Source organism: Eptesicus fuscus, chromosome 9 (assembly GCF_027574615.1).
Source record: "Eptesicus fuscus isolate TK198812 chromosome 9, DD_ASM_mEF_20220401, whole genome shotgun sequence".
In the NCBI taxonomy this organism is placed as follows: Eukaryota; Metazoa; Chordata; class Mammalia; order Chiroptera; family Vespertilionidae; genus Eptesicus; species Eptesicus fuscus.
The window spans coordinates 30,957,259-30,976,406 of NC_072481.1; the positions used below are offsets into that span (position 1 = coordinate 30,957,259).

General features: G+C 39.8%; 1 protein-coding gene across 1 annotated transcript in view; it reads left to right on the forward strand.

The window, feature by feature from the left end:
- USP24 (ubiquitin specific peptidase 24) overlaps positions 1-19,148 on the forward strand; it is a 137,176-nt gene that overhangs the window by 26,507 nt on the left and 91,521 nt on the right. Inside the window, exons 2-5 of the mRNA XM_008139495.3 lie at positions 12,216-12,381; positions 13,653-13,720; positions 17,527-17,670; positions 18,336-18,458. Of these exons, the coding sequence (XP_008137717.2) occupies positions 12,216-12,381; positions 13,653-13,720; positions 17,527-17,670; positions 18,336-18,458 (501 nt within the window). The remainder of the gene's footprint in view (positions 1-12,215; positions 12,382-13,652; positions 13,721-17,526; positions 17,671-18,335; positions 18,459-19,148) is intronic.

Here is a 19,148-nt window from a genome sequence, read left to right on the forward strand (position 1 = left end):
AGTCTGTTCCATGCCCCCATGCTTCGGGTCTTATTTTGTTGGTCAATTCATTTTGTTCATTAGATTCCACAAATAAGTGCAATCATGTGATATTTGTCTTTCTCAGATTGGCTTATTTCACTTAGCATAATAATCTCCAGGTCTCAAATGATAAGAAATCCCTCTTTTTTATAGCTGCATAGCATTCCATTGTGTAAATGTCCCACCAGGTGTGTTTTTTGTTTTGTTTTGTTTTTTATTTCAGAGAGGAAGGGACAGCGAGAGAAAGATAGAAACATCAATGATGAGAGAGAATAATTAATCAGCTGCCTCCTGCATGCCACCTACTGGGGATCGAGCCCATAACTCGGGCATGTGCCCTTGACCGGGATTGAACCCGGGACCCTTCAGTCCACAGGCCGACTCTCTATCCATTGAGCCAAACCAGCTAAGGCTCCCACAGCTTTTTTATCCATTCATCTACTGATGGGCACTTGGGCTGTTTCCACATCTTAGCTATTGTAAATAACGCTGTGATAAACATAGGGGTGCATATATTCTCTCTGATTGGTGTTTCGGGTTTTTTAGGATATATTCTGAGAAGTGGGATTGCTGGGTCAAACGGAAGTTCCATTTTTAATTTTTTGAGGGAACTCCATACTGTATTCCATAGTGGCTGCACCAATCTGCATCCCCACAAGAAGTGAACTATTATTCCCTTTTCTCTGCATCCTCACCAGCACTTGTTGTTTGTTGATTTTTTGATGATAGCCATTCTGACAGGTGTGAAGCATAGCTCATTGTTATTTTAACTTGCATTTCTCTGATGATTAGTGACTTTGAGCATTTTTTCATATGTCTGTTGGCCATTTGTATGTCCTTTTTGGAAAAATGTCTATTCAGGTCCTCAGCCCATTTTTTAATTGGGTTGTCTTCCTTTTGTTGAGTTGTATAAGTACTTTATATATTTTGGAAATTAACCTCTTATCAGATATATCATTGGCAAATACGGTCTCCCATACAGTGGGTTTTCTTTTCATTTTGATGGTGGTTTCTTTTGTAGTACAGAAGCTTTTTATTTTGATGTAGTCTCATATGTTTATTTTTTCCTTTCTCTTGCTCTAGGAGATGTATCAGCAAAAATTCTGCTACGTGAGATGTCTGAGATTTAACTGCCTATGTTTTCTTATAAGATTGTTATGGTTTCATGCCTTACATTTAAGTCTTTTATCCATTTTGAGTTTATTCTTGTGTATGGTATAAGTTGATGGTCTAATTTCATCTTTTTGCATGTGTCTGTTCAGTTTTCCTGGTACCATTTGTTGATGAGACTGTTTTTAACCATTGTATGTTCTTGCCTCCTTTGTCATATATTAACTGACTGTAATGGTTTTGGGTCAATTTGTACCACAGCTTTTTAGCCACTCGTCTATTGATGGGCACTTGGGTTGCTTCCATATCTTGGCTATTGTAAACTAGGGGCCTGGTGTACGAAGATTCGTGTACAGGGGGTGGGTCCCTCAGCCCGAACTGCACCCTCTCCAATCTGGGGAGCCCTCTCCATTCTGGGAGTTTCTGTCTGTCTTTGCAATCATATGAGCAAATTGTCTGAGACCCCAACCCAGTTAGGTTTGGTGCTCACAGAATAATAGAGGTCTTTTTTGTTTTTCTTTAATCCATTGGTGGAGATTTCCTAGAAGTTGCAGGATATCTTCCTTTTAATTTTTCCTCGACGCTGTGACTTTACTTATGTCTCTCACCTTTGCTTTCCCTCCATCCCCCACCTGCAACAGTAACTTGCTCCAGGCTCACTTTGCTCTAGTGCAGTGATGGGCAACCTTTTGAGCTTGGTGTGTCAAACTTTGCCAAAAAACTGAGCATAACTCGGGTAGTGTGTCACTTTGAGGAAAAAACATTATTTCACGATATTTATAGTTTAAATAACATAAATGTATAATTGTATTTAATAAACCAAAAACTAAATATTTAACTTACCTGCTTAGTGACTTCTTTGTTCATCCATCAGTCGGTTTCTTTTGTTGGTCTTGATATTATTTAGCTTGTGTGGGGTGCCGTGTACTAAGATAAGTGAGGGGGAGGGCGAATTCCTTAACTAACCTGCCTATTAGTGACTTTTTTGTTGCTGAATTTCATTGGCTAAATCTTCAATTGAAGGTTGGTATTTTGTACACTTCAGGCTCAAGCAAGCGCTACTAACTTCATCTGTCAATCTGTTTCTTTTGTTGGTTTTGATATTATTTAAAGCTGAGAATAAGGCCTCACAAAAGTATGTAGAGGGAAAAATTGTGAGTAAAGCCATTGCTATAATTTTCAGGGTGCTAAAAGTGTCTGGTAGTCGGTTCCAGGCACTTCAAATTTCCTGTTCGTAGTGGCACTCCTCTTGATTCTCCAAGCGGCACCTTTCCAGATTCTCAAGCTTTGACCTCAAGTCGACAAACACCTGAGCCCAGATACTGTCTTGAAATTCTGCAAGTTGCATCTCAAATCATCAATTTGCATCCATTGGAAACCATTTAATTCCAAACTACTGTAGACTACTACATCAGGATACTTAATTATTTTCATGGTCTGTTCTAGACTTCTAAATTGACTAAATCTATCACTAATCTGGTCAAGTAACGAGTCTAAAACATGCTGGTACTTCATATGCAAGAGTTCCATTTCATTTGGTACAGCTGCACTGGTCTTCTCAAAATACTTTGTTACTCGAGGAAAATACTTAAAGTTTTAGTTTCTACATCTCACTTGAAAATTTTAACTTTACTTTCAAAAGCTTTTATGTATCCAAACATAACGTCAGTACTTTTGCCAAAACCTTGTAACTTTAAGTTCAGTTTATTAATATGAACAGAGAGATCTGTGAAAAACATCAGGGTGTTGACCCACTTATCATCATTAAGCTGAGGAAAGTTTCCCAGATCCTTATCATCAAGAAATTCCTTAATTTCTTCAAAGCACTCCACAAAGCGCTCAAGAACTTTGCTTCGGTTTAGCCATCTTACATTATTGTACATCAGCAGTCCACTGTAGGTGGAATCAACCTCCAGTAAAAGTGCCAAAAATTCTCGCTTGTGAAGGGGGCGAGCAGCTATTAAATTAACTATTTTTGTAACAACTGACATTAAGTCGTTTAAGTCGGTGAATCCTGCCTTGGCACATAAAGCCTCCTGATGGATAATACAATGAAAAGGCACAATCGGATGTCCAATATCTTCTGTAAACAATTTGACAAATCTGACTTTTTTCCCCCACCATATTTGGTGCCCCATCTGTCGTCACTGACACAACTTTAGAGATATCAATGCTTAGGTCACAAAATGTTTGTATAACAACCTTACATATTTCGCTTCCTGATTTACTTGTTGACACTGATACTAACTTTATCAACTCTTCTCTCATTGTGAGACCATCAGAATATCGACCAATAATGGCCAACTGAGCATGTGATGTGACATCAGTAGTTTCATCAAGAGAGATCGAAAAATATTTACACTTCCTTATGTCTCTCTTTAATTGATGTTGTACGTTTGTGTTCAGTCTCATTATTCGGTCTTTTATGATATTTCTACTGAGTGGTAACTCAGATATTCTCTTAATAATCGCATCTTTATTCTGCATATCGTGAAATAGAACTGGTGCACGTCTTAGGAGAGTTTCTTTAATAAATTCTCCCTCACTGAGCGCTTTTCCATGCTGAGCTATAGAGTGAGCAATGCTCAAACTTGCAGATGTTAAATTTGTAGAGCCTTTCATAAATTTAAGGATGGAATTAGATTGGCTCTTATAAAGGTGTAGCTGCCTGGAAATGTATTCCTTCCTTTCATCCTCACTTTTTTCCAAGAGCTGGGAATGATTAGTTTCAAAATGTCTATTTATATTCCACGTTCTGCTTATTACCGTTTCAGTACATAGAATGCAAAATGATCTGCCATTTTTTTCTATAAAGCCATACATCTCGGTCCATGTCTCTTGAAAGGGTCGGCCACTGCGACTACCACTTCCTTTACTTAACCTTAGTTTTTTATTTTTTGGGTTCTCCATCAGGGGGGCAGTGACAGAAGATAGAATTATAGATAGCTTGTTAGGCCTGCAGGCAATTAGGGGTTAACTAGCCTAACTAACCACAAAATGGTGCATATAACTGTCTTTTAGGAAAGGGCAGGGTTAATAAGCAGAAATAGGGGTTAATAAGGATGCACAACAGTTATAGTGGTGAAATGGAGTCTGCACTATGGAGCAAGATGGTGTTCCTATGTGAATTAAAATGGCTGCCGCTATTTCTAATGGCGGGAAATGGCACCCATAGCACGCCACAAACCCTCGCCTCTCCCAGCCTTCCCCTCACTTATCTCAGTAACGATGGATTAGAAATCCATGACACCCAGAACAGTAGATAATGGTTGCTGTGGTTAACTGTTATTTGGTTACTGGTAATGGCAGGGCCCCCAGAGATGCGTCCCCCTCTGCGTTCCGCTGCTCCCTGCTCTGCCGGAGGAAGTGAGGGCAAAGATCCCGGCTTAACCAGAAGTCCCAGAACTAGACGCTCTGTGCTGGACTTCTGTTGTTTTGGCCTATAGACCTCTGGCACAGAGTGTCTAATAGGGGAGGATGAAACATTTGCGACTAGAGTCTTGGAGTTAGTTTTTTCCTCAAAGTGACACACTACCCGAGTTATGCTCAGTTTTTTGGCGAAGTTTGACACACCAACCTCAAAAGGTTGCCCATCGCTGGTCTAGGAGATCCTGCAACGTGTCTGCCACCAGAACTACGATTCCCAGCATTCCTGGTGCTCCCTGTGCTCTGGGCTTCCGCTTCTGGTCCAGAGGCTGCCACCAGAACTACGATTCCCAGAATTTCTAGTGCTCCACGTGCTCTTGATTTCTGCTTCCGGTCCAGGGGCTGCACAAACGAAAAGGACTGCAAATTCCAGCTGTCCCTAGGCTGGGCTGACAGGACGGGACACTCCAGTGGCGTCCCCGGGACCCTGGCTGCTCGGCGCCAGTGCGCACGCGTGCTGGCCACAGGCTCAAAGAGGGCGGGGTTCCCGGGGACTCCCACCCCACCCCCGGCTGCTCGGTTCCTGCGCGCGTATGCGCTGCAAACAGGCCTGCCATCTTTGTCGGGTTAATTTGCATATTCACTCCTGATTGGCTGTGGGCGTCACGGATGTATGGTCAATTTACATATTTGTCTATTATTAGTATAGATAATGTTGCAATGAACATAGCGGTGCAAATATTCTTTTGAATTCGTGTTTTGGGTTTCTTCGGATATATATCTAAAAGTGGAATCTCTGGGTAATGAGGTGGTTCCATTTTTAATTTTTTGAGGCCCCTCCACACTGTTTACCATAGTGGCTGTACCATTCTGCATTCCCACCACCAGCACTGCATGAGGGTTCCCTTTTCTCCACATCCTCGCCAGTTCTCTTTTGTTGTGCTGACTCTTGGCCAGCATTTGTTGTTTGTGAATTTATTGATGATTGCCATTCCGACAGATATGAGGTGATACATCATTGTGCATTTCTCCAACAATTAGTGACCTTGAGCATCTTTTGATATGTCCACTGGCCATCTCTATGTCCTCTTTGGAGAAATGTCTGTTTAGGTCCTCTGCCTATTTTTTAATTGGATTGTTTGGCTTTTAGGTGTTGGGTTGTATGACTTCTTAATACATTTTGGATATTTACCCCTTATCAGATGGTATCTTCTCTCAGTAGGTTGTCTTTTCGTTTTCTTTTTTTTTTTTTAATATATATTTTATTGATTTTTTACAGAGAGAAAGAGAGAGGGATAGAGAGTTAGAAACATCGATGAGAGAGAATCATCGATCAGCTGCCTCTTGCACACCCCCTACTGGGGATGTGCCCGCAACCAAGGTACATGCCCTTGACCGGAATCGAACCTGGGACCCTTCAGTCCGCAAGCCGACGCTCTATCCACTGAGCCAAACCGGTTTCGGCTCTTTTCGTTTTCTTGATGGCTTCTTTTGTTGTGCAAAAACTTTTTAGTTTGTTGTAGTTCCATTGAGTTTTGTTTGTTGTATTATTGTTTACCTTGCCCAAGGAGATATATCAGACAAAATATTGCTAAGGAGCCCTGGCTGGTTTGGCTCAGTGGATGGAGCGTCAGCCTGCGGACTGGGGGGTCCCGGGTTTGATTCTGGTCAAGGGCATGTACCTTGGTTGCAGGCACATCCCCGGTGGGGGTTGTGCAGGAGGCAGCTGATCGATGTTTCTCTCTCATCGATGTTTCTGACTCTATCCCTCTCCCTTCCTCTCTGTAAAGAAATCAGTGAAATATAATTTTTTTAAAAAAGATGTTGCTAAGGGGAATATCAGCGCTTTTGTTGCTAGGAGTTTTATGGTTTTGAGTCTTACATTTAAGTCTTTAATCCATTTTGAATTTATTCTTGTAGAAGGGATTTTCAGACCAAAAAAATGAAGCAGCCACCTCTGTAGCATTTATTATAGGATAAAGAGGAAAATTGGGTCAGAGTGGAACAAATGAACCAGCAATTTTGCAAAGATTATTTTCTGTTACAGATTCCTTTTATTGTACTTTTTTATAGTATTGATACCATTGTAATTAGCTAGGGGGAAGGCAGACATTATAGGAATGTTATTTGGACAGTTTCACCAGGAAGCTGTAGCTTTGCACTCTCCAAGGAACCATCCGCCTATTCCCTGCAAAATGCTGGGAGAAGAGACCCACAAGGGGAAGATAGACTACACATGGCCAGTAAAGTTAGGGGGACAAGGGAAGGTGCTTGCTGTCAGTCAGACCTGGGGACCGGGATCATAGGCCAGAATGGGCAGAGCCAATGCAAACCCATCAAAATTTGGGGATACAAATCCCCTAAACAAATGAGTTCTCACTCTTGTTGCTCTATTGTTACGCTTGACTCTTGGCTTGGGGTTTAGGGGGCAGGACTCTTTTGCTTCCGCTTTCTCCATATGACCCACAGCCATGTGGACCCTACAGACTATGAACTAATGGACTGCAGCAGGGAAACACACTTAAGTAAGCCTGATGCTGTGCTGGATCCAGCTCCAACATGGAAAGGAAACTCTTGACACTGGCTCTGATTTTAGCTCTACTGAAGCCCCAGCTATACTTTTTCTATGGCTGGACTAAGGAAAATGGGGTTAAATTCCACGGAAATAAAGCTTTCTTTTATATTGTATCCTCACATGGGGCCCTCTGGAAATGCCTATTTGAGCAGTACCCCAAGAACCCCACTCCCACAAGCAACGGGGGAAGATGAAGCTTTCTTGCCTCCATTAACAGTATAACCCAGGTACTAATGATTGACAAGACAAAGGAATAGAGGCCACATAATGGCTGCATTTTCAAGAACACACATAATCATCAACTAGAAGGCTTTGATATGCTTTCTAAGGACAGTGAGATTGGTCAAAGGTCACAGCATGCACTTAAAAATGAAATCCAGGGCACAGAGTTGGAATCGGTTTTGTTTATATCTACATCTATATACATACATGGTCAAATCATATTTTATGTATTATAAGCCCATACACAAGCTTTTATAATTATTGCTTTTTGCATCTGTCTTAAATCAAATAGGAGAAGAAATACTATATTAATATTGTCTTTATTTATGAGAGTATGATGAGTGGCCATGGAGGTGGTGAAATAGGTTAATGTCACATTTATGAATTTTTAAGAAAAGCTTTTACTGGAAAAATATTTGTGTTAAAATGTCTGTGGTTAATTTTTAAATGGTGGGACTAATGATGAGCTTTATTTTTGTCATTCATATTTTATAAAAAGGACATATAATTTAAAAATTTTAAAGTATTTGGAAACCAATTATTTGTTACCAATAGATGGCTTCTGAAAAAGTGTAATTTAAGCTTTTTTACCATTGTCCATGTAAGAAACATCAAACCTAGAGAATTTTTATAAAAGTTTATTTGAGCCAAACTGAGGACATATGCCTAAGAGCAAGATCTTATATGCTCCCAAGAATAATAGTTTGCAATTTCTCTTATGCATTTGGAATTGGGGGGTTGGGGGGGGGATGAAGGTGAGAGAAAGCAAGGCAGGGATTGAATTATCTTATACAATAAAAGGCTAATATGCAATTGTCCCCTCGGGAGTTTGACTGACTGGGAGTTCAACTGCTCACTATGATGTGCGCTGACCACCAGGGGGTGGCACGGAACGAAGGAAGGCCCTGGCCGGCAGCTGGGGGAAGGAAGGCCCCAATTGGCCTTGATAGCTGGCCAGGTCTAGGCACCCTATCCGTGCACGAATTTCGTGCACCAGGTCTCTAGTTGTACATATCAGAAGGAGAGGTCTGAAAGGGTAATTGGGTATTAGAAGGAGTCTGACAGAGGGCAATTGCTAGAGGCATGGAAACTGGACCAAGGCTTGCCTAAGGCAAGGATAAGCCTGTTAGTAAAGAAGTTATATGCCACCCAGTGATCCCACTTCTAGGAATATAGCCCAAGAAACTAGAGACACCAATCAGAAAGGATATATGCACACCTATGTTCATAGCAGCACAATTTACCATAGCTAAGATTTGGAAACAGCCTAAGTGCCCATCAGCAGATGAGTTAAGTGCCCACCAGCAGATGAGTAGATTAAAAAACTGTGGTACATAGACACAATGAAATACTACACTGCGGTAAAAAAAGAAGGAATTCTTACCATTTGCAACAGCATGGATGGACCTGGAAAGCATTGTACTAAGTGAAATAAGCCAGTCAGAGAAAGATAAATATCACATGATCTCACTCATTTGTGGAATATAATGAACAACATAAACTGATGAACAAAAACAGATCCAGAGACAGAGAAGCATTGATCAGACTGTCAAACCTCAGAGGGAAGGTAGGGGAGGGTGGGAATAAGGGGGAGAGAAACCAAAGGACTTGTATGCATGCATATAAGCCTAACCAATGGACACGGACACCGGGGGGGGGGGGTGAGGGCATGAGTGGGGGGAGTGGTGGGGGCAATGGGGGGATAAGGACACATATGTAATACCTTAATCAATAAAGGGGAAAAATCGTAGGAATTTATGGTCAGACTAGGGGCTCAGTGCATGAATTCATGCACCTTGAAAGGAACTGTGGGCTGTGAAGCTGCAGTGGGCACTGGGGCGGGTCTCAGTGCCCAGCCCCTCCTGTCTCGGCCCCCGGTCTCCTGTCTGTTGGCTGCCCTGCTCCTACCACCGCTGCTCACACCTGCTGATGGCGAGGAATGATTGGGACCGGTGCCAGCAGAGGGTGTGAGAGGTGGCTGTGAGCCCAGATTGCCCCTCAGGAGCAGGGTGAGGTGGAGAAGACCTGAGGGGTGATTGGGGCCAGCAGCTGCCGCTCACACTCTCTGATGGCACCGAGTGATTGGGGCTGGCGAGTGGGGCCGGCACTGCCAGCAGGTGTGAGCGCTGGGCAGGACCACAGCGTGTGGGAGCAAAGAATTTTCAGAGCACAATGGATTAGCAGTCCATCGCCTTAACCACTCGGCCACCTCATCCCAAGAGCAAAGAATTTTAAGTAACCATTAGAGGCTCACCCCGATGACAGCGACCACTGCCCCACCTTGGTCTGGTGCCCCCGCTCACCTGCTCCACCATCCCGCCGCAGCTGACGACACCTGCCATGTTCCACACTCTGCCACCTGCTGCCGACACCCACCATGTTCCATGCATGCCCCCTGTCATAGTGACAGGTTCGGTTGTTACAGTTGTTCCGCCATTTAGTCTATTTGCATATTAGGGTTTTATATATATAGATCACCCTGTGAGATTACTTCCCATAGAACCCCTTTTAGGTCCATACCACTGTAGGTGAGTCCCCTAACTAATTCATTAGGTTCTTCCAGTGTAAGAGTTGAAAGCAGCAATTTTCAACCGGTGTGCCTCAGCACGTGCTGCCAGAATTTTAAAGCATGCACCGCCAGAATTTTAAAGCATGCGATACCTGATTATGTAGTCAGAGGCACTGACCTCTTTTCCTGTAGACCGTCAAATTTAAAAATAACAATAACCAACACAACAATAGCTGCCCATGTGAATGAATGAAAATTATACCTTTGTTGTTGTTTTTTAAGTCAGATTGGCAAAATATATAATTATTTTTTGGTGTGCTGCAGAATTTTAGTAATTAGTTTATGTGTGCCATGAGATGGAAAAGGTTGAAACTCGCTGGTTTAAAGGAATTAAAGGAGTTTGACATAGTTTGGAAATTCTGGAAAGGCTTCTCTCAGAGTTTTGGAGGAATGGTGGCATCTCTGTGAGCTGTACAGAAGTAGATTTGAGAGAAATTTAGATCTAATCCTGCTGTTTGGGGGTGAAGATGGGAGAACAGGTTTTAAGAATGAGTCCCTGGTTCTCAGCTATGAAGAGGAAATCTTACCTATTGCGACAGCATGGATGGACCTGGGGAGTATTATGTAAGTGAAATAAGCCAGTCAGAGAAAGACAAATACCATATGATTCTACTTGTATGTGGAATCTAATGAACAAAATAAACTTAACAAACAAAATAGAAACAGACTCATACTAGTAAATACAGAGAACAGACTGACACTTTCAGATGGGAGTGGGATTGGGGAACTTGGTGGAAAAGTTGAAGGGATTAAGCAAAGAAAAAGAAAACTCATAGGCACAGACCTACCATGGTGATTATCAGAGGGAAAGGGGAATTGAGGAGAGGTAGAAGAGAGAAAAGTGGGGATAAATAGAAGGAGACTTGACTTGGGTGGTGAGCACACAATACAATATACAGATGATCCTATATGATAAAAGTCTAATATGCTAAGTGTCTGGTTGTTCATTCAACCAATCAAAGCGTAACATGCTAATGATATACCAAGGCTGCTAAACCGCTTGCTATGACATGCACTGACCACCAGGGGGCAGACACTCCGACTGGTAAGTCAGCTTGCTGTTGAGGTCCAGCTGATTGGGACTGAGCAAGATGGGCAGGACATGCCCTGGAGCCCTCCCGCGGTACCTCCCCAGCTGGCCAACCTCCCACGTCCCTCCCCGGCCCTGATCGTGCACCAGTGGGGTCCCTAGGCCTGGCCTGCATCCTCTCACAATCCACGACCCCTCAGGAGATGTCAGAAAGCTGGTTTCGGCCGGATCCCGCTCAATGGAGGAGCTGCCCTCTGGTGGTCAGTGCGCTCCCAAAGGGGGAGCACTGCTCAGCCAGAAGCTGGTTTCACGGCTGGCGAGCACAGCGGCGGTGGCTGGAACCTCTCCCACCTCCATGGCAGTGCTTAGAATGTCCCACTGCTGTCTTAAGCCTGCTCCCCATCAGTCAGACATCCCCTGTGGGCTCCCGGACTGCAAGAGGGTGTAGGCCAGGCTGAGGGACGCCCCCTGAGTGCATGAATTTCGTGCACTGGGCCTCTAGTGTATTATAGAATTGTACACCTGAAACATAGTCTTATTAACCAGTGACACCCCAATAAGTTCAATTTAAAAAATCTTGAAATTTTCAACAACAAAAAAGAGGATGAGTCCTGATTTCTAACTGTCCTGCTAAACAGATGTGATGCCATTCTCTGGAGTACAATGAGAAGAGCCAGAGATTTGAGAAATAGCATTGAGGTTTGAGAAACTCCAATACTTGATGGCCAGGAAGGGGAGGTTGTACCAGAAGGGGAGATAAAATGGAACCAGCCAGATCCACCAGAGGAAAACGGGAGTGTGCTGTCCTGGGAGGTGAGGGAAACAGATCTAGCATATCAAGAAGAGGGAGCAGGCAGAAGAAATATATCCTTTCAGTGAAGAAAAACAAAACAACAAAAACGGGGAGAATAGGATGGCTGTAGGTTTGCTCTTTTATAATGAGAAGGTTCATCTTTGAAGAATGAGATGAGCTCGCCTTCTGAGGGAGTAGGAAGGCCACTCTAATAAAAGTTGAGACTACTTGACATAGTCTTGGTGGATTTTGATAAATTTCTCCAAAGAGATACCTGTTGTTTCCATTCCTCACCACTGACTCACTCCTGACACTACACCAATAGGGTTTCTATCCTCTCCCACGATGGCTGTTACAGTCACCACTGAACTCTATCATTAAATCCAAATTATGAGAAAGAAATGTGGAATCCACACTATTGGTATTACTTATTAGCTTCTATTGATTAGGCATCTGCTCAGTGTTAAATAAAAAAAATTCAAAGTAGTCACTGTTTTGTTTGTTCTTTACCATAATCCCTATTTGTCAGAAGAATGATGAAAATGGAAATTGCTCAGGGGAAGGAATTGAATTCCCTACAACAAACTTATATGAACTGGAAAGCCGTGTTTTGACTGATCATTGGTCCATCCCTTACAAGCGAGAAGAATCACTAGGCAAATGCTTGTTGGCGTCTACCTACCTTGCAAGACTTGGTAAGTTTACAGACTCAGAACACATGAGCAGATTTTTTATTTTTTATTTAATAAGAGACCTGATTTTGAATTTAGTTCTTGTCATCGCCTATCTGTATAATCTTAGAACATTTACTCTATTCTTTGCTTATCCCTGTGGAATAAAAGCTTTGAATTAAATCAACTGTTTTCATTGAGCTCCAATAGAGTGTAAGATTCTTTAAAATATAATTGAAAAAGCTTATAAATTGAAATTAACGTTCCACAGAAGCTTGGTGCACTTTAAAAGTCCCAATTCATTGGCTTTTTATTTTTTTAAGAGAAGGTAATATTTATTTAACAGACATTCTGTGCTTAAGTGTTTGGCACTGTCTTAAGTGCTTTACAAATATTAAACTAATAGAGTAATAAAATATCACTAAGTTGGAAAAATGGGTGTCAATATAAGGAAGCTTCTATAGTATGTTTTAAAGAGAAAATAATTTCTTTTTCATATTGAATTCAATTGTAAAGTAAGAATTGGGCCACTATTTTGTGTGTGTTTTTCCCCCCTCATTAAAAGTGTGCATAGTTTACCACCATGATTAAATATGAGGCACATTAGTAGGATTAGCAGGTAGGAAATGTTTTCCCTAGGATTAGATTTAATCCTAATGGGCAGTTTTCTGGTACGTTTATTACTGGCTTTTCAGCAGCAACATTTATTAAGTGCCTATAAGGATGTAGATACTGTGCTAGGCAGTGGTTCTGAAAAAAGAAAATGTGTTCCGTAGGCATTCACTTAGCAAGTTTTTATCACGTACTGTGTGCCAGGCACCATTCTGTGCATTTTGTTACACAGAACTCATCAGTTTGTTTTAGGGAAGAAGAGTGATTTTTGGCATTTATTGAGAATATTTGTATTTTATAGAGCTGTTTAGGAAAGTAATGGTAAGTAGTTAGTGTTGGTGTTTTATTAGTTATTTAATCGGGTCATTTGAAGTTACTCTGACATGGAAACATAAGTTCAACCATTTCAGTTCTAATTAATATTTATTTATTATACTATTTAAAAAATGTATATTAATAATAAGTGATAATAAATACATTGTGCTACTAATAAATAAATTAATACTGTGATTGTTTCTCAGCCTGTTCCTTCATCAGAATGTATATATTCTGCTTTTAATAATCCCTTAAGAATCAAGGTTTCTATCATAAATAGTTCCAGATGTATGAATTTGGAATGATACATATGGTCTCTGCAAACTACTTAAAAATCTAAGGCATATTTTTTCATTTATTTTACTAAGGTCTTTCCGAGTCTGATGAGAATTGTAAAAGATTTATGGATAGGTGTATGCCTGAAGCATTTAAAAAGGTAAGAAATATGTGCTCTGCTGATTTCTTTTCTGCTGGGGTTGAAGGTGAACAGGCTTTTTGATTTAGTTTTTTATGTGTGAAACCAGTTTATGAATCTTGTTCAACTGAGGAATCCTCTAATATGAAAAAAGTAGCTGTAAATTTGGGGCTTATAAATGATTTGCTTCTTTTGTATTTAATTGTTTGCACATGTCTTTTGGTTGACTAACAGTTCTATTTAATTGTTAAGGTTAAAATTTTATACTAGGATATTAGACATCTTACTAAACTAAGGATTGTGGCACTTAGGAAGATAATATTTATCAGAATACAAGCCATTTAATACTTATTTTACTGAGGTAGAAGCAGATGTTTTAAACTACAGAAAGTTTGACTGGATTGAGTATTCTTGCTGGCAAAGTGACATGTGGATGACCGCATCTGTGTTGGGATAGAGTGATAATAGGAGACCACAGGACTTGTTTTTCTGACTCAAGGAAGGAAGATTCCCTTTTCAGGATGAGTCCTGAATTCCCACAAGAACCGGGGCAATGTCATAGACACTGTTGTTTTCCCCAGCGTGCAGCCAGTGCTGAGCTCAAAGAAAGGATTTAGTAAATCTTTGTTGAAAGAATAAATGAGCCCTAGCTGTTTGGCTCAGTGAATAGAGCGTTGGCCTGCGGACTGAAGGGTCCCGGGTTTGATTCTGGTCAAGGGCACATGCCTGGGTTGTGGGCTCGATCCCCAGTGGGGGGCGTGCAGGAGGCAGCGGATCAATGATTCTCATCATTCATTTTTCTATCTCTCTCCCTCTCCCTTCCTCTCTGAAATCAATAAAAATATATATTTTTAAAAAAGAATAAATGAGTCTCTGGTCTTGTACTTCTGGGTTTTGACAACCATTTTTGTCCCATGCAAGTAAGTCACTATAACTACAGATGAGTAAAGTATCTTAAAACCCAGTAAAACAAGCTGTTCATTTGCAAACTATTATTCTCATTTGCATCTTGACAGATAGAATCTCCTTTGATTCACGACTTAAAAAATAACAAAATTAATTATAGGAACAAAAAATAACTTCGTCTTTGAAAAAGAGAAGAAATCTTTAAAATTGTCATTTGGTTAGGGATTATTTGGAATGAGAATTTATCTTCATTTTGGATGAATTCATCGACCAATTTATAATTTAAAATTATTTTAAGTTTTTAAGAATTCTGGTAAGAATCAGAGTAGTAATGTAGCAAACTGTGAGACATCTATAATAATAAAAGCGTAATATGCTAATTAGACCAGACAGCCGGATGACCTTCTGGACGAAGCTGGGGCTGTGAGGGCCGAGCCCCTTGCACAAATTTCGTGCATCGGGCCTCTAGTATAATATATGCATACATTTACAGAGAGAGAAAATGCAAGTTTCTTCAGTCATGGAAAGGATTTATTAGCTTAAGGAAAGGACCTTTAGGCCGATGATCTCCAGATTCAGAGAGCCCTGTCAATTCATTAGCAAGTTGCATTTCTGGAATATAATACTCTAATTCTATACAGAGACGCTTCAGAGGACTGTTTTATATTATGCCCTCAGCTGTTGGTAATAGTATAACAAATGATCAAGGGGTTGTTTGGGGTTTTTTCTGTAAAACTGAGCACAAGGGCACCCTGCATTGTATTGTTCATGGTTGTTTATGGTAAAAATGCCTGTTAAATTCCTTTAGTGTTGAGAACTTTAAAAAAGATTCTCCTCCCATCAATAAGGCATGCTTTCTTTTATTAAATCGGAAGAGCTACAGAGTTCTGTGTGCCTTTAGACTTGGCTGCCGGAAAACTCAGTAGTGTTTTATATAATTGGTCTTGGTTTCCTTAGCTGTGTTTTCTGGTATGGTGACTCTCCTTCTACCCCCTTCTCTAGGTTTTTCTTACAAGCTGCCTCAAAATTTTCAGAAGGGTATAAGTTATTAAGCACTTGTATGAATGAGATGCACAAAAGGAGCTTGGTTGTCGTTTCTGCTTTCTTCACCTTACTCCTCAGGCCAGCCTGGATTCTTTACTAGTATATTGAGGCATGGGAAAAAAATCTAGGTGTGGCCATAGTGCACAGGTATGCATCTTCCCCACCGGGTGCTGCCTGTTCTTCTGCATCTCTTCTGGAAGACAGAACTTCATTTTCCAATTAAAAACTGAATAAATGAGATGGCAACAGAGGGAATAGTGCTTAATGCACCTACTTTTTTTGTTATTGTCACCGTGAAGCTTCTTAAATGTTAATCTCTGCTGCTTTAACTTTTAAATATAAGAAGAATATATAGGCAAGCAAGAAAACACTCCTTGGTTTATATAAAAATCAGTCTTATGTTTATTGCTCATTTAAGCAAATAGTGCAACTAATTGGAATATGAAAAATCTGGAACTGAGGTTTTCCTCTGCAGCTAAAGAAGTTTGAGCTCTCTTAGGCTGCTCTTGTTAAGAGCTTCTTAATGTGGCCACAATTAAATTTTTATTGCACTGTATTTTCTCTCTGAAGGAAAATCTTATGCAAAGATGAAATCACTGTATCAATTTACCATTATTTTAATAAGCGAAATCCTTTGAGTTCTCATTCCCTGTTTTAGCCATTGTTTCTGAATTAGGCTTCCTCAAGGAATAGAATACTGAGGATTGGGGAAATTCAGTAATGATGATTTTAGATTCATCTATGTGCCTGTTCCCTCTTTTTAACAAATGTAAGATGCTGAGTATAAGAAGTACCATTGGCTTATATTTTATGCTTATATTTAAGAAAAATAGCTACAAAGTAAACAATATTGCAGTGCCTTATCACTTAGAGCTATTTTGATTTACTTAAACATTTTAAAAAGTTGAATATTACTTTTATACAAACCAAAAAGAGAAATGCAAGCAAAATAAACTGGTAAGGTATTTCTAAATATTTTTTCACATTCAGAATCCTGTTGTAATCTGGTCAGCAGGTGGGAAGATGCAGTCCTGTTTCTGAGATATAAACAATCATTAAAAAAATGTGTACGTTAGAATCGATGGAATTCATTTCTTAGATTCCAGGAATACTGGTTAATGGTTATCTCCAAGCTAAATTAATAATAATATCTCACAATTTGTAAAATAGTTTCACATTTGTTACATCTTTTGATAATCATAACATCTGTGTAAAGTTGGTAGGAACTTTGTCTCTTTAGAGATGAGAGAACTAACTGAGCCTTTGAAAACTTTGATACATTTGTCCAAGGCTACACAGCTAGAAAACACAGTATCAGGAGTTGATTTAGTTGCTCTAAACCATTTAACCTTCCCTAGAAATACTGAAAAGTACAGGAGCAAATTAAAAATTTTTTAATTAACTTCTTTAATGTAAGGGAATTAAAGTTCAAAAATAAAACTCAGTGTTGACTGTGAAATGCATGAATGAGCAGATGGACTACAGCTATGGGTCTTTTTAAATTTAATTTTAATTTAAAAAAATTTTCTTTATTGATTAAGATATTACATATGTGTCCCTATCCCCCCCTTCACCACCACCCCTCCTCCCCGCTGCCAATGCCCTCACCCCCCTGGTGTCTGTGTTCATTGATTATGTTTATATGCATGTGTACAAGTCCTTTGGGTTGATCTCTCCCCCTCCCCCCAACCTCCCCTGCCTTCCCAGCAGATGAGTGGATTAAAAAACTTTAGTACAGCTATGGGTCTTTTAAAGCAAGTCATCTGCATAAAAAGTATTACGGTAATAATTTCTTGATTATTTGAGACTGAACTAATAAACTATTGACTTTTTTCCTTTTCAAATTAGATTCTAAATTGTCCTTCATGTTTTTGTAGCTCCTAACGTCAAGTGCTGTTCACAAGTGGGGTACTGAAATTCATGAAGGAATCTACAACATGTTGATGCTCTTAATAGAACTGGTTGCAGAGAGAATAAAACAAGATCCAATTCCCATTGGTCTCCTGGGTGTGCTCACAATGGTATAGTATCTCCAAAATATGAAGTGCTTTGTTTTATATTTTGTTTAACATACTTACTATCCTCTGACTTGTACTTAATGAGTGATAATATTATCATTAAAGATATTAACTTAACTGTTAGGATCCTTTTTATTTTGAAAGCAGAGCAACCATTCTGTTTTCACGTTTAAATAAATTCGTTTTTAATTTTAGTAGTTTTTTCAGTTCTTAGAATGATTAAATATCTTTCCCTTATGTCTCCCTTGTTATTTATGGCATTAATACTTTCACATAGGTGTTTGTGTATTTTGCTTTCTGGCCTTTTTCCCTGACTAGCAATAGTAGTGCATGAAGAAGGAATGCTCATGTTTTCCCTCCTAACTTCTGTCTTCACTGCCTTTCTGCCCAGCTCTGCCTGTGGCAGCCCTAGGATATCTGGAACATTGGTATCCCCTTGCTTGAATCAGACTGTTACCTCCTTCTCTTCCCTCACAGCAAATGCTGAACAGGACAGGAGAGCACTACTTTAGTCATTTGCTCCTTTGCATCAGCTAAAGAGTATGCTTTGTGAGGATACTTGTAAGACTCCATTAATAAAGGAGTCCAAGGGTGTATTTTTATATTTTCTGATGCTAATATGTGTTGCTATAGAAATAATAATGTTTCTGTGTTCTCTTTGAATCTAGGCTTTCAATCCTGATAATGAATACCATTTTAAAAACAGAATGAAAGTGTCTCAAAGGAATTGGGCAGAAGTGTTCGGAGAGGGAAATATGTTTGCTATCTCACCCGTATCTACTTTCCAAAAGGTAAACATAATTTTGTTTAATCTTTTACTGAGAAATGTATGGAAAAAAGGTTTTCTGTACTGTAAGAATAACAGTTTACACAGAAGAGTTAAAACAGTCTATGAAAAATGACAAATATTCCATATAAGTCATAAAATTGCTGACCTTTTTTTTTTTTTTTAGATATTCTATATTTTTCCATAGATGTTAAGTAACATCATGAAGAATTGTATGGACTTGAAGTGATGTTTAGTGAAATGAGAAATGACTGCTTAACATCAGTGCCCTGTTTACTGAATTGTCAGAACCCCAGTTTCATGGCTGTCCCAGTTCCTTATTGGAAATCATTTGAATTGACTAGTTATACCTAGAAAAAATAATTTAGTAGTTCCATGTATAATTTGCTTTTAAACTCCATAAGTATTAACAGTTTTGTTTTCAAGTACAGAACCAGTATCTTTATATCTTTCAAGTCCTACAATGTGTGAATAGCATTATATCCACAAGGAGGACATAATTTAAACAATCCCTTGATCAAACAACTGGTTGTTAAGAAACAGTTGAAAGAAGTCAATTTAGTAGATAAAAAACTTGTGCATTGCTTTAGCAGAATAGAGGTTCTTTATCAGAAGTAGAGGTTAAGTAAGTAAATGTTCAGTCATTTATTGACCATATACTGTGTGTCTGACATTATTCTACGTTTTGGAGATA